Source organism: Lutra lutra, chromosome 9 (assembly GCF_902655055.1).
Source record: "Lutra lutra chromosome 9, mLutLut1.2, whole genome shotgun sequence".
Classification (NCBI taxonomy): Eukaryota; Metazoa; Chordata; class Mammalia; order Carnivora; family Mustelidae; genus Lutra; species Lutra lutra.
This window is the reverse complement of record NC_062286.1, coordinates 61,586,995-61,601,276: the sequence shown is the minus strand read 5'-3', so window position 1 is coordinate 61,601,276 and position 14,282 is coordinate 61,586,995. Positions and strand designations below refer to the sequence as shown.

At 36.1% G+C, this 14,282-nt stretch overlaps 1 protein-coding gene across 4 annotated transcripts in view; it reads right to left on the bottom strand.

Moving 5' to 3' along the window:
• The window catches only part of USP34 (ubiquitin specific peptidase 34), a 242,333-nt gene that overhangs the window by 154,726 nt on the left and 73,325 nt on the right, over positions 1-14,282 (bottom strand). For all 4 annotated transcript variants that reach the window (XM_047745811.1, XM_047745813.1, XM_047745812.1 and 1 more), the window contains 3 exons: positions 12,482-12,549; positions 10,066-10,258; positions 8,981-9,042 (listed from right to left, as the gene is read on the bottom strand). In XM_047745811.1, the coding sequence (XP_047601767.1) occupies positions 8,981-9,042; positions 10,066-10,258; positions 12,482-12,549 (323 nt within the window). The remainder of the gene's footprint in view (positions 1-8,980; positions 9,043-10,065; positions 10,259-12,481; positions 12,550-14,282) is intronic.

The window sequence follows — 14,282 nt, the reverse complement described above, 5'->3', positions numbered from 1 at the left end:
GCCTGAGATTCTGTCTCACTCTCCCTCTGCCTCCGTCCTTCCTGCTTGTGCTCTCTAAAATAAAAATATCTTAAAAAAAAAAAAAAACCCTAAAAGAAATGGCAATATTGCCTGAATTTACAAACAAGCAAAGACAAATCTGGAAGGAGAAGGAGTACACAGGTGAAAATACCAAGTGTAACAAAAAGCAACATATTTTCTCACTCTAGCGAGGAAGACTATGCCTTCCCACTTTTTAATTTCCACAGTACGCACTTCCATCATTCAGGGAAGGTTTCCCAATATGCCCTCTACAGTAAGATAACACCAGAAAAATAGGTTACCGAAAGGGTTAAAAAAAGAAAATTCTCTCAAAGCCAAACTGAAAGTCCCTGCCTGATATTAATAAAGTGATTAAGGTGATTAAGTGATCACTAAACAGATCAACTGATGATGCACCTTAGTTACATTTACCAACATTTCATTCTTCGTTTCAAAAAGTAAACATCTTACAACAGTTTTAGATTACCCTTCATTTTTTAAGAAGAGCTACCAATTCTCTTTTAGAATTAATAACTCATTGGCATAGAAGTTAACCTATGTTTTTAGTTTTACCAATAAGGTAGTGTGAATTTATCAGTTAATTGTCTTTTACACCTTTGAGATATATAGGACCTATAATATAATGGACACTTAAAGTGCACAGTTTGATGAATTTAAGCTTTGGTATACATCTATGAATTCATCACTACCATCAAGATAACAAACACACACATTAACCCAAAAAGTATCTTTAAGACCCTGTCATCCATCCCTTTTCCAGTCTCCACAACCATACTCCTCAGTGATCTGCTTTATTATAGTTTTCATTTTCTAGAATTTCATGTGTCAAAAAAGATACACTACATAATTTTCTTAAGATTTTTTTTTTAAAGATTTTATTTATTTGACAGATAGGGATCACAAGCAGGCAGAGAAAGGAGGAAGCAGGCTCTCCGCTGAGCAGAGAGCCCGATGCGGGACTGGATCCCAGGACCCTGGGATCATGACCTGAGCCGAAGGCAGAGGCTTTCACCCACCCAGCCACCCAGGCGCCCCCATAATTTTTTTAATCTGGCTTCTTTCACTCGACATAAGATTTCTCCGTCTGCAGGCTTTTGTGGAGATGTAAGCTTTCAACTTCTGTGGGTAAATATCAGGGAGCACAACTGTGAGACCTATGGCAAGAGTACGTTGAGTTTTGTAAAAAAAAACTGCCGAACAGCCTTCCAAAGTGTAACTAGCAACAAATGAGAGTTCTTGTTGCTCCACATCCTTGTCAGCATTTGGTGTTATCAGTATTCTGAATTTTGACTGTTCTAATAGATGTGCTGTGGAATTTTAATGATGTTTTAATATGCATTTCCCTAATGAAAGATATATATATAGGGCATCTTTTCATGTGTTTGTCATCTGTGTCTCTTCCATTGGCAAGATGGCTGAGAAAATGTTTAGCATACTTTTTATTCAGATTGTTCATGTAGTTACTGTTGAATTTCATGATTCTCTGTAAATTTTGGGAGCAGTCCTTCATCAGATACGTCTTTTGCAAATATTTTCCCCTCTCCCTGTGGCTATCTTCTCATTCTCTTGACACTCTCTTTCACAAAGCACAAGTTTTTAACTTAAATGAACTCCAGGCTTATCAATTCTTTCTTTCATGGATTATGGTATTGTATCCAAAAGGTCATTGCCATACACAAGGACATCCCAGGTTTTCTCCTATCTGCTAGGAGTTATATAGTTTTGCATTTTATGTTTATGTGTAGGATATATTTCAAATTAATCTTTATGAAGTGTATGAGGTCTGTGTCTAGATTCTTTCTTTTGCATTTGGTTGTCCAATTATTTCAATGCCATTTGTTGAAAAGACTACCTTTGCTTCATGGTATTGCCTTAGCTTTTCTGACAAGGATCAACTAACTATACTTATATGGTCTGTTTCTGAGCTCTCTATTCTGTTCCATTAATCTATGTCACCAATACCACATTGTCTTGATTACTGCAATGTTACAGTATGTCTTGAAGATGAACAGCAGCAGTCCTCCAATTTTATTCTTTTCCTTTCAATACGGTCTTGGTTATTATGTGTCCTCTGTCTATCCATATAAACGTTAGAGTTATTTTCTTGATATCCAGAAAATAACTTGCCTGGATTCTGAGATTTCAATGAATTTAAAGATCAGAATTGGGAAGAATGTTATCTTTATATTTTTGCATGTTCTATCCATAAATATGCAGTATCTCTTCATTTATTTAGTTCCTTGGTATCTTTCATTGGAGTATATAATTTTACTCAGAAATTTAACAAAATATGAAGATCTATACCCAAGTATTTCACTTTTGTGTTGATAACATAAGTGGTATTGTATTTTAAATTTCAAATTTCAGGGGTGCCTGGGTGGCTCAGTTAAGCATCTGACTTCAGCTCAGGTCATATCTCAGGATTCTGGGATAGAGCCCCATACTGAGCTCCCCACTCAGTGGGGAGTCTGATTGTCCCTCTGCCCCTCCCTGCTCATGCTATTATTTTTTTTTTAATAATAAATTTCAAATTTCATGTGTTCTGTGCTGATATATAGAAAGGCAAATGAGTTTTCACTGTGTATCCTGTAACCTTGCTGTCCTTTATCACTAGGTTCCATGAGTCTGTGAATTCTTTCAGATTTTCTACATAGATAATCATGTCATCTCCAGTCAAAGACCAATTTCTTCCTTCCCAATCTGTGTAACTTTTATTTCCTTCCTTTGCCTTACTGCATTAGATAGGATTCCAGTACAATGTTGAAAGACCTGAAGAGAGGGAACACATTTTTCCTTGTTCCTGGTAAGAAAACCTTTGAGGTTCTATTAATATGATGTTATCTGTAGGTTCTTTACCAAGCTGAGGAAGTTACCCTCTATTCCTAATTTACTGAGTTTTTATCTTAAGTGTTCAAGTTTGCCAACTGCTTTTTCTTTATCTATTCATATGATGATGTGCTTTTCCTTCCATAACCCGTTGATGTGACAGATTACATGAATTCAACCGGCCTTGCATTCCTAAGATAAAACTCACTTAGTTGTGGTATACAGTTCTTTTTATACACTGTTCTATTTGATTTGCTTATAGTTTATGAAGATTTTTGCATCTGTGTTCATGAGACATACTGGGCTATAGTTTTCGTACATGTCTTTGTATGGTTTTGGTATTAGGGTAACGTCTTCCTTAAATTTCTTCTTTAAACATTAGGTAGAATTCACTAGTAAACACAAGTGGGCCTGGTGCTTCCGGTTTTGCAAAGTCAGTAATTCTTTTTAAGGGGTTGGGGCAGGAGAGAGAGAGAACTTTAAACAGGCACAGAGCCCAATACAGGGCTTGGTTTCACAACCCTGAGATTATGAACTGAGCCAAAATCAAAGCACCTGAGCAAAGCCAGTAACTCTTAATTCAATTTCTTTAATAGATATAGGCTTCTTCAGATTGCCCATTTCTTTAAAAACATTTTTAAATGGCTATTTAACGAAAAAAGTAGGGATAGGTATATTCTGTATGGAAGAAAATAGACAAAATAGGACTTGCCATGAGAGCTCCCATAACTTCCCATCTACATGAATTATACACTGAAATGCACAGAAAAAATGAAAAGATAAAATAATCTATCTTTGTTACAAGAATTTAAAAAGCCATTTAAGTCTAAAGAGGGAAAAAAGCTATGAATCAGATACATGAGCCTCAAAAGGTAAAAGATTAAAATAAAACTATTGCTGCCCCCCACGTATGTGTTACCTCTAAAATAAATAAAGGGATGCTTGGGTGGCTCAGTTGGTTAGGCGTCTGCCTTCAGCTCAGATATATACAAAATATATCTTTCTCTGTGTGACTTATCTCACTGTAAAAACATCCTCAAGGTCCATCCACGTTGTCATGAATGGAAGATTTCATTCTTTTCAACTGTATTCCATTATACACACATACATACATACAACTGAAGAGAAATAAAGACAATACAGTCAATTTTGTTGCTCATGACAATTCTATAAAGTTGTTGCATGGGGCGCCTGGGTGGTTCAGTTGGTTAAGCTTCTGCCTTACGCTCAGGTCATGATCCCATGAGCCTGACACAGGGCTTGATCCCATGACCCTGAGATCATGACTTGAGCCAAAATCAAGAGTCAGATGCTTAACTGTCTGAGCCACCTAGGTGCCCCATTTTTTTGAAGATTTTATTTATTTTTATTTTATTTTATTTTTTTTTTAAAGTCTTTTTTAAAAAAAGAGGTTTTGGGGCGCCTGGGTGGCTCAGTGGTTAAAGCTTCTGCCTTCGGCTCAGGTCATGATCTCAGGGTATTGGGATCGAGTCCCGCATCGGGCTCTCTGCTCTGCAGGGAGCCTGCCTCCTCCTGTCTCTCTCTGCCTGCCTCTCTGCCTACTTGTGATCTGTCTGTCAAATAAATAAAAAAAATTTAAAAAAAATAAAAATAAAAAAAGAGGTTTGTTTTATTCATCAGAGAGAGAGCAAGTGAGCGAGCACAAGCAGGGGGAACAGCAGGCAGAGAGAGAAGAAGGCTCCCTGCTGAGCAAGGAGCTCGATATGGTACTTGATCCCAGAACTATGAGACCATGACCTGAGCTGAAGGCAGATGCCTAACCAACTGAGCCACCCAAGCATCCCTTTATTTATTTTAGAGGTAACACATATGTGGGGGGCATCAATAGTTTTATTTTAATCTTTTACCTTTTGAGGCTCATGTATCTAATTCATAGCTTTTCTCCCTCTTTAGACTTAAATGGCTTTAAAAAAAAATTTATTTGTTAGAGAGGGAGAGAGTGCACAAGCAGGGAGAGCAGCAGGCAGAGGGAGAAACAGGCTCATTGTTGAGCAAGGAACCTAATGCGGGACTTGATCCCAGTACTCTGGAATCATGACCTGAGCTGAAGTAGATACTTAACCTCCTGAGTCACTCAGGTGTCCCTTAAATGGCTCTCCCTTACTTGTGTGCATGCTCTCTTTTTCTGTCAAATAAATAAAGTCTTTTAAAAATAGGATATAAAAAATAAAGTTGCTACATTAAAAAACAACTTATCTTCCTTTCTCTGTGTCTTACAAACTGAGGTTCAGAAGTATTTAGGTGACGTGGTTGAGGCTGTTCCACTAACCTAGAGTTAGAATTCATTTTCTACTCAAATGGCCTCAGAACTGGAGCTTCCTGCACTACAATGCACACTGCCTGCTACCATTTCCATCTTCTGGTCACCACTGTACCAGCACTAAAACAAGAAGGTAGAGCATTACCTTGTTCTACTTCAGTTGGGAATGTGCATATTTAAAGACTCAAATTTTTTACTGTTCTGAGCGTGTCCACAAATGACCGTGAAAGCAACACAAGTATTGATTTGGGGATTAGAAATAAATTGCAGCAAACAGGCAAATTCACAAATACGGAATCCATAAAATGAGGAGGATTAAATGGAATTGGAGACTTCAATAACCTACTCTTAATAACAGAACTAGACAGAAAAAACAAGAGGACAGAGGGCAAACAATACTAAAAACTCATTACATATTTACACAACACTCTATAAAATAATAGCAAAAAAATAAACAACTTTTTTTTTTTTTTTGGAAGCACAAGAGTCAACAGAGGCATGTTTTTTGACATATGTATTATATCTGTAGAAAAAGAACCCCAGGGTTTTCCCTCCTCAGTGTTTTCACCTTGCTTCTTCATAGTCCACGATGCCAGCTGAGGTTGTCAGTACAATGAAACCAAACTCGTGGGAAGCAGATTATTCTGCCATTTTTCTAGAACTCTGACTTATATATCAAATCTGGAGCTGATTACTCCACATTTGTTTAACCTGCCTGTGAGGTTCAAAACAACTTTCCCAGCTCTGTACTTATCAGTGATTTCAAAATTTACCAATGTAAACCTGCTTCATCATCACAGTTAGAAACCAGAAGATGAAAAAAAAAAAAGAAAGAAAGAAAGAAAGAAGGAAACCAGACGATGACTTTGGAGCATGGCCTAATTAGAACCTGGCATTTGCATCTCTTTTCAGCATTGTTAATACTGCTGTGAGCAACTGCCAGGACATTCATGTGAATCATTGTGGCAGCAGAGAAAGATGGGAGGAAAGCTAAATGGTCTTCTTAAGCACCTATGAACATTCTGTAGTACAGATCTTACACTAGAGTCCATAAAAAAGACAATTAATTAAAAACTGGGCAAAAAAGTGCATAAGCAGTTCACTTAAAAAAAAAAAAAAAACAAAACACAAAATAGAACAGCATATAACCATATAAAAAGATGTTCAACGTCATTCATTAGGGAAATACAAATTAAAGCCATAATGAAATACTACTTTCTACCCACTAGCATAGCTATAATCAAAAACACAGATAATAACAAGTGCTGCTGAGAACGGGGAGAAACTGGATCCCTCATACATTACTAGTAGGAATGTAAAACGATGCAGCTATGCTAAAAAACATTTTGATAATTTTTTTTTAAGTGAGACACAAAATGAGCATAAAAACCAGCCATTACACTCCTATTTACCAAGAGAAATGAAAACATGTTTTCATAAAAAGGTATGCAAATGTTTAAAAGACCATTATTCAGGGGACTCCCAGGTGCTCATCAGTTAAGTGTCCGACTCTTGATTTTGGTTTAGGTCATGATCTTAGGGTCAAAAGATCAACCCTCACTTCAGGCTCTATGCTCATTGAGAAGTCTGCCAGAGATTCTCTCCCTCTCCCTTTGTCCCTTCCCCTGCTACATGGGGCCACAAGCTCTAAAATAAATAAATCCTTAAAATAATAAAACAAAGGAGCATTATTCATATGAACCAGAGTGGAAACAATCAAAATAGATAAGAACTGGTAAATGGAAAAACAAAATGTTGTACCTACATAATGTAATACTATTTTGCAATAAGGAATGAAGTACTACTTCACTCCACAGCATAAATGAGCCTCAAGAAAAACAGTATAATGAAAGAATAACTGCAAGAAACTAAATGAAAAAGATAACTATCATAATTCCATCCATATGAAATGTCCATAATGGGTAAATCTATAGAGAGAAAGTATATTTGTGGGAGTAAGACTAGGAACTGACTACAAATTGGCAAAGGGGATCTTTCTGAAGGGATGGAAATGTTCTAAAACTGGATTGCGCAGGACTCCTGGGTGGCTCAGTCAAATGAATGCCTTCAGCTCAACTCATGATCCTAGGGTCCTGGGATCAAGTCCCACCATCAGGCTCCTTGCTCAGGGAAGAGCCTGCTTCTCTCTCTGCCTTCCATTCTCCCTGCTTGTGGGCGCTCTCTAACAAATAAATAAGTAAATACATACATACATACTGGATTGTGATGATTTTCATATAACCCTGTCAATTTCCTAAAATTCACTATAAAAACAGGTAAACTTTATGATAGGTACAGTACTCATACCCTAATAAAACTGCTAAAAAGGAGAGGGACAATTCATAGGCTGCAACAATAATTTTCTCACCTTGTAAGAATGCTCCTCTTCCCAATTTGAGCTACCTCTATCCACTGTTTCTCAAAATTTGGACTCTCCTCCCGCTTTATCACGTCTTTAGAATGCACATTCCTTATACTTTTTTAAAAAAGATTTTATTTATCTTAGAGAGAGAGAGAGAATATGCACACAAGCGGGGGGAGCGCGGGGGACAGAGGGTGAAGCGGACTCCCTGCTGAGCATGAGGGACCTAATCCCAGGACCCTGAGATCACTGACCTAGCCAAAGGCAGATGCTTAACAGACTGAGCCATGCAGACACCCCATGGTTTTTTTCTCCCCCCAATGGAATGCCTTCTTACTCTCTATGCACTGTTTCAGCAACATAAAGATCTAGCTAGCCTGGACATGTGAAGTTACTGTAGTGATATTCCAGGGTTGTTTTGTTTTGATTGGCAGAGGTGGGGGGTTATTACTGTACTGGCAAATTTAACATTCTCTTAGGCAGTCTTATGGAGGAGGCAGCACTAAAGAAGTAAAAGGGAAATCCAGAGCTGTAGTTTTACATACTGGATATAGTCTCTGTAATGTCCTGACTACTGGAAATAGTACTCCAATATGACCCAGAATTTATAAAGCTATGACCAACTCTAGGCAACATATTTTAAGGGGATCACGAATAAAGAATGTTGCCAGAGATGAAAGAATGATCTGGTAATATATCTAAATACCGTAACATATATTGGAAGAATAAGAACTCATTAGCTTGGAGATGCAAAAGAGTAAAGAGATATCATCTTTGGCTTTCACATTCACAAAGGGTTGGGTTCAACTGAGATTAACTCCACAGGACAGAATTAAAATCAATGCACAAAAGGTAGAATAAAGCAAAAATATGACTCTTTCATATAATTATGAATTTTCTAACACCTTAAAACTATACAACTCTGTCCAAGCAGAAGCTATTACTACCCAAATGAGATTTAAAAATGGATTTCTATACTGGACAAACACCTAAATGGAATACTGGAATAAATAGATATTTCCAAGATACTGAAAAGCCCTAAGCTATAACAACTACTTCTTTCTAAACACGAACATCACTAACTTGGTTTTTCCCCCAAAAATGTGTTGAATAAGGTCTTCACATTATTGGCATCAAGTGTGCTTTCTGAAAACTATCAATACCATATTCTTTACTACTAAATTTTCCCTTATAAATAGTACCCTTCTGCATTTTGTGACACTAATACTATGTGTTGGTATAACTTTTAAAAAACAAATGTTTCAACATACTGTTCTGACAGCTTATTCAAAACTATACAAATGAAGCCACAAGGCAAAGAATTTCTAGTAAATACTTCAAACCTAATAGTCACAATTATTATTTACCATATAAGCAGCTGCACAATAAAATGATATACAAATATACACCATATAAGCAGCTGCACAATAAAATGATATACTTATGTATAAATAAACATTCCTACTTACGTTTCTGTGTCTGATACCAAGGATTCATTATTGCATACATCATTGAAGGTGTGAAGTTGATTCTATAATTAGAGAAAAAAAATTAAAGGTATTTTTACTAGTTTTTTCTGGTATGTTACCAACTATTAAGAAACATGGTTTGATATATATAAAATCAATAACTAGATCAAAATTATAAAACATAAACAGAAAGATTCACATACATACTCACCAATTAGTCTGGTCATTTCTTTTATCATATTAAAATAAAATAATTTCATCCTACCAGTAATACCTCATGCTTTATTCCACTAAGTACATATGAAAAAACAAGAAAACAAAGCTAAATAAGGGAAAAACACAAAAACCTAATGCAAGCAAGTAGTATGTCACACTACAGAAATAAAATTTAAGGAAAGGCATCTTCAATAAATTCATTTATGATTTACTTCAAAAAAATGTCAACAAGTATTTTCTACATTTACAAAGTCTAATACCTGGGTAAAATCTAGTTACTCCAAGAATAACTACACTACAAAGGAGTAAAGTTCATGGAGACCCTGGTATACCAGAAAAAGAATATCCATTCTAAAGGATTCAGCTAACTTCTTAGCTCTAGCAAACTGCTATTATGCAAGAATATAGACTTATGGATACCACATCTTCCTCGCCATCTCATCCCCAAGATGAGATATGTATTACTCTACATGTTTCTATTTAAAACACTATTTGCGGGGCTTTTGGGTGGTTCGGTTAGTTAAGTGTCTGCCTTCAGCTCAGGTCATGATCCCAGGGTGCTCGGATCTACCCAGCATCAGGCTTCCTGCTCAGTGGGGAGCCTGCTTCTCCCTATGCCCCTCCCCCAACTTGTGCTCTTTCTGTCTCTCTCTCAAAATAAATTATTTTTTAAAAATCTTTAAAAAACAAAATAAGGAAAATACTGAAATTATCAGGACCATACAAAGTAAAACATGTAAAATACTTAGCATAATGTCTCACATAAGTGCTCCATAAATAGCAGGTATTATGATGATGATGATGATGATGAAGATGACAGTGCGAAAGGCAAATTTAAAAATGACTCAAAATAAATAAATATAGCCTACCGTTATCTGACTTAGTCCAGCCAATCTCATAGTCAAAGTCGGTGACATGAAGTATTTAAATGCAAGATCGAGGCTTTCTTTATCAAAGCATAATGTTGTATCCAATGGTTCTTTCACTGTGCTCCACATTAAGTCAGCCATGTTTCGAGCCGCACTCTGTCTTAACTCCTGATCAGAGAGCTTGCATAAATACCTTAAACGATTCAGAAATAAAACATATATAAAAATTTGCAAAATACTCCTAAAACCTCTTCAATAATTCAATAATATTCATTTGCTCCATACCTCCAAAATGTTTAGTAAAGTAGAACCTGACATCCTAGGATTAACATTCCCAATTTAAATTATTCCTAAGTGATGCTTCAAATATTGTGACCTGAGGCACTATGTCCTTTGCTGAGTCCAACTTGAAGCAGAAACTGCCAAGAGCCAAGTCATTTAACACTGGACTCTGCACCTCCACTGAAGCTTTTTATTCTCATACCTGTCATGTACACAGCTCCTGCTACTTTCATATGTAACAGTACATCTACCCCCCACACAAGCAAACCTCTTTAAATGTGTATATTTTTTAAAAATTTTTTTATTTGGCTTCGGATATCACAAACCACTGGTTTTCCTCAGGTCCTGCCTGTTCTATTTGGTTAGTTCCTCCTCCTCTACCCAACCTTTCAACATCCTTGAGGTTTGTTAATGGATTGCAAAACAGCCCCAAACTACTCCTATCACTTTACATAGGTCTTTGCAATACAACTTCGCCACTCTTCCCATCAAGAGGTGTCATCTATTTCTCTACTCCCTGATTCTGAGCTTTACCACAAAAGCTGATTTAACCAATGGAACAATAAGAGATGTGACAGAAACAGAAGTTTAAAATGCCTTTGAGCTTGCCCTTTCTTGATGGGAACTCTTCCATCACCAAGAAAAGGAACCCAGGTTAGGCTGCTGGATGAGGGAGACATGGCTGATGCCCCCACTAACAACTAGACAACTGTAAGATGAACAGGAACTCGCCTCCACTTCCAGTAACACTCAACCTGTCAACCAGAGGATACATGAGTGAGGTGCTATCTTTAGAGCATGCAACTCCAGCCACGTCAGCCCAAAACAAAAGAACTAGTTAGCCCAAGAACTGTGAGAAATAATAAATGGCTGTTATTTTAAGTCACTAAGATTTGGGGGTGGTTTTCTTACTCAGCAAAAGCAAACTCATACAAAGGTTCCATCCTCAACACACTTCTATTCACTTTCTAGATTCTCTACCCAGATAATCTCTCATTCACTTCCATGAAGTGTTTAATAACTGCTGTCCTTATACTGATAACTCAATTAATGGTACTGTTCTTAATTATATGCTTATACTCCCAATTCACCAGTGCCACTTAAATGTTCCACAGGCATCGCAAAATTAAGTCTCAAAGTTCTCCCAGTCTTTCACATCTCCATTAATGATACAGCACAAAAGAGAAATTGAGGTGGGGCGCTTAAGTGATGCCCAGCCCCTTTAAATCCCAGAATCACCAATCCTATTCACTTTATTTTCACTTACATCAATTCAACTTTCAAAATCACCATAAGCAATCCTTGCACCAGTAACCATCATACCATCATTCCTTTCCAGGACTACTACGCTAACCTTTCAACTGGTCTCCCAGCTTCTACTCTGACAACCCTACAATTTATGATACATTTAAAAGCCGAAGGCATCTGCTAAATCATCATGACTCACCTGCTGAAAAGCACTGAATAGAATCCCTTTGCTAAAATTAAATCCAAACTCTTTATAATGGCTTTAACAACCAAAATAACCTGCCCTTGCTTATCCAACCTCATATCATAATTATTCCTCCCTACACGTTATATTACACAACAGTCTGCTTCTACTTTAATGTCCTATTCTTTCCAACTTTAAAGCTTACATCCTATATTCCTATACAGAGTCTGCACAATCTTTTCTTCTCTGCTATATCCCCAATGCCTAGAACATAATATCCTTGTGTATCTTTGTTGACTGCATAAGGTGGACTACCATGTAAACACTGTGAACCTCTTTATACATTCATGTAAAAGGAAAAATAAGGTCCAGAAGAATCTGGCTGGTTCAGTTGCTGGAACATACAACTCTTGATCTAGGTAGTGGTTTTGAGTTTGAGCCCCATGCTGGGTGTAAGTATTACTTTAAAAAAAAAAAAATTTTAAGAAAAAAAGGTCCAAAATAAATTGCTTAAAAGTAAACATTAAATATGAGCCTACGTGAGCATTAAAAATATTATACATCAAACTGTCAATTAAAATTTTCTCTAGAGGATATGAGTACAGTACAAGGGACTTTCTAACAACATAATTCTACACTATGTTAAGAACTATTTAAATGTACTACATTGTTAATCAAGAGGAAAAGATTTTATAAGCTTACCTAATAACATAGGTCCTAAAAGGGATAATGTGCTGCATGACAGCAGGGATATGTAGCCATATTCTAATCTATAAAGAAACAAATATGACATTAATGTATAATGATTATGTGAAATACACATAATACACATCACTGTAACTACAAACAAGAACACTAAATATTTTGTTGGTTTTAAAACTATATACATTTTTACATATTTTAAAAAGAATAAACTAAAAAACAGGATTATACACAAATCAGGTGAGTAACCTATATACATTTTGAAATATACATAGTATCAATCTAGCGAATGGTACCTTCTTGCTCAAAAGGGAGTACTATCTACCTATCCTGGTAATATCATCTTACTGCAGGATACTCTACACCTCTTCCTATGAAAGCAACACAAGTACCATAGCGCTAAATTAGCTTTTTAATAAATAACCTTAGTTTTTAATAAAAAATCTTTCTTCCTTCTAAAAAATACCATAATTACCTGTGATTTCTAGTCATTTCAATATCCAACTAAAGGAAATATATTTTATAGATTACAGTATCAACAATTTACTGAATTAAACTCAATGTAAGTACTAACCTAAGAATTATAATTTTTTCAAAATATGCTTACTTTATAGTTTTAGTCTCATAAATAATGGCTTAAGTATCAGGAAGAACAAAGATCCTATGCAAATTATCAAATAACAAGTTATAATACTAAGTCTTACCAAAGGCAAGGACACAGAAACAAATTTGGAAATAAAAAATGTATGGCTCCACTCTAATCAAAAATACCTATTTAAGTTTTATAGCAAACACTATACTAATGGTCTAATGTTAAAACTTCTCCTTCTAAGATTCAGAATAAAACAAGAACGCCTTTAATTCATATTGATCAGAAGGTCCTAAACAGTACAAAAAAAACTAAGTCGTTACACTAAAAAAGAAGCACTGGGCGCCTGGGTGGCTCAGTGGGTTAAGCCTCTACCTTCGGCTCAGGTCATAATCTCAGAGTCCTGGGATCGAGCCCCGCATTGGGCTCTCTGCTCAGCAGACAGCCTACTTCCCCCTCCCCCTATGCCTGCCTCTCTGCCTACTTGTGATCTCTCTCTGTCATATGGACAAATAAATAAAATCTTTAAAAATGAAGCATTAAAACCAGTATCACTTAACAAAGCAGCAGAAAAATAAATTTTATTAAAAAGCCACTTATAATTGCATCAAAAATAATAAATATCTAGGAATAACCGTAACCAAGGAAGTGAAAGACCTATACTCTGAAAACAATGAAACACTGATGAAAGAAACTGAAAATGACACAAATAAAAAAGATTCTACATTCATGTATTGGAAGACGGAATTAATACCAACGAAATGGTCATAAGCAATCTACAAATCCAATTCAATCCCTATCCAAATACCAACAGCATTTTTCACAGAACCAGAAGAAATAATTCTAAAATTTGTACGGAACCACAAAACACACCAAATAGCCAGAAAAATCTTTAAAAATAAAAGGAAAGCAGGAGGCATCACAATTCCAAACTTAAAGTTCTATTACAAAGCTCTAGTAATCAAAACAGTGTAATACTGGCACAAAAACAAACACATAGATCAATGGAAGACAAGAGAGAATCCAGAATTGAACCCATGAATATATGGTCAATTAATCCACAATAAAAGCAGCAAGAACATACAATGAGTAAAAAACAAGTCTCATCAATAAACAGTGTTGTGACAACTGGACAGCCACATGCAGAAGAATGACAATGGGCCACTTTCTCACACCATACACAAAAACAAATTCATAATGGATTAAAGAACT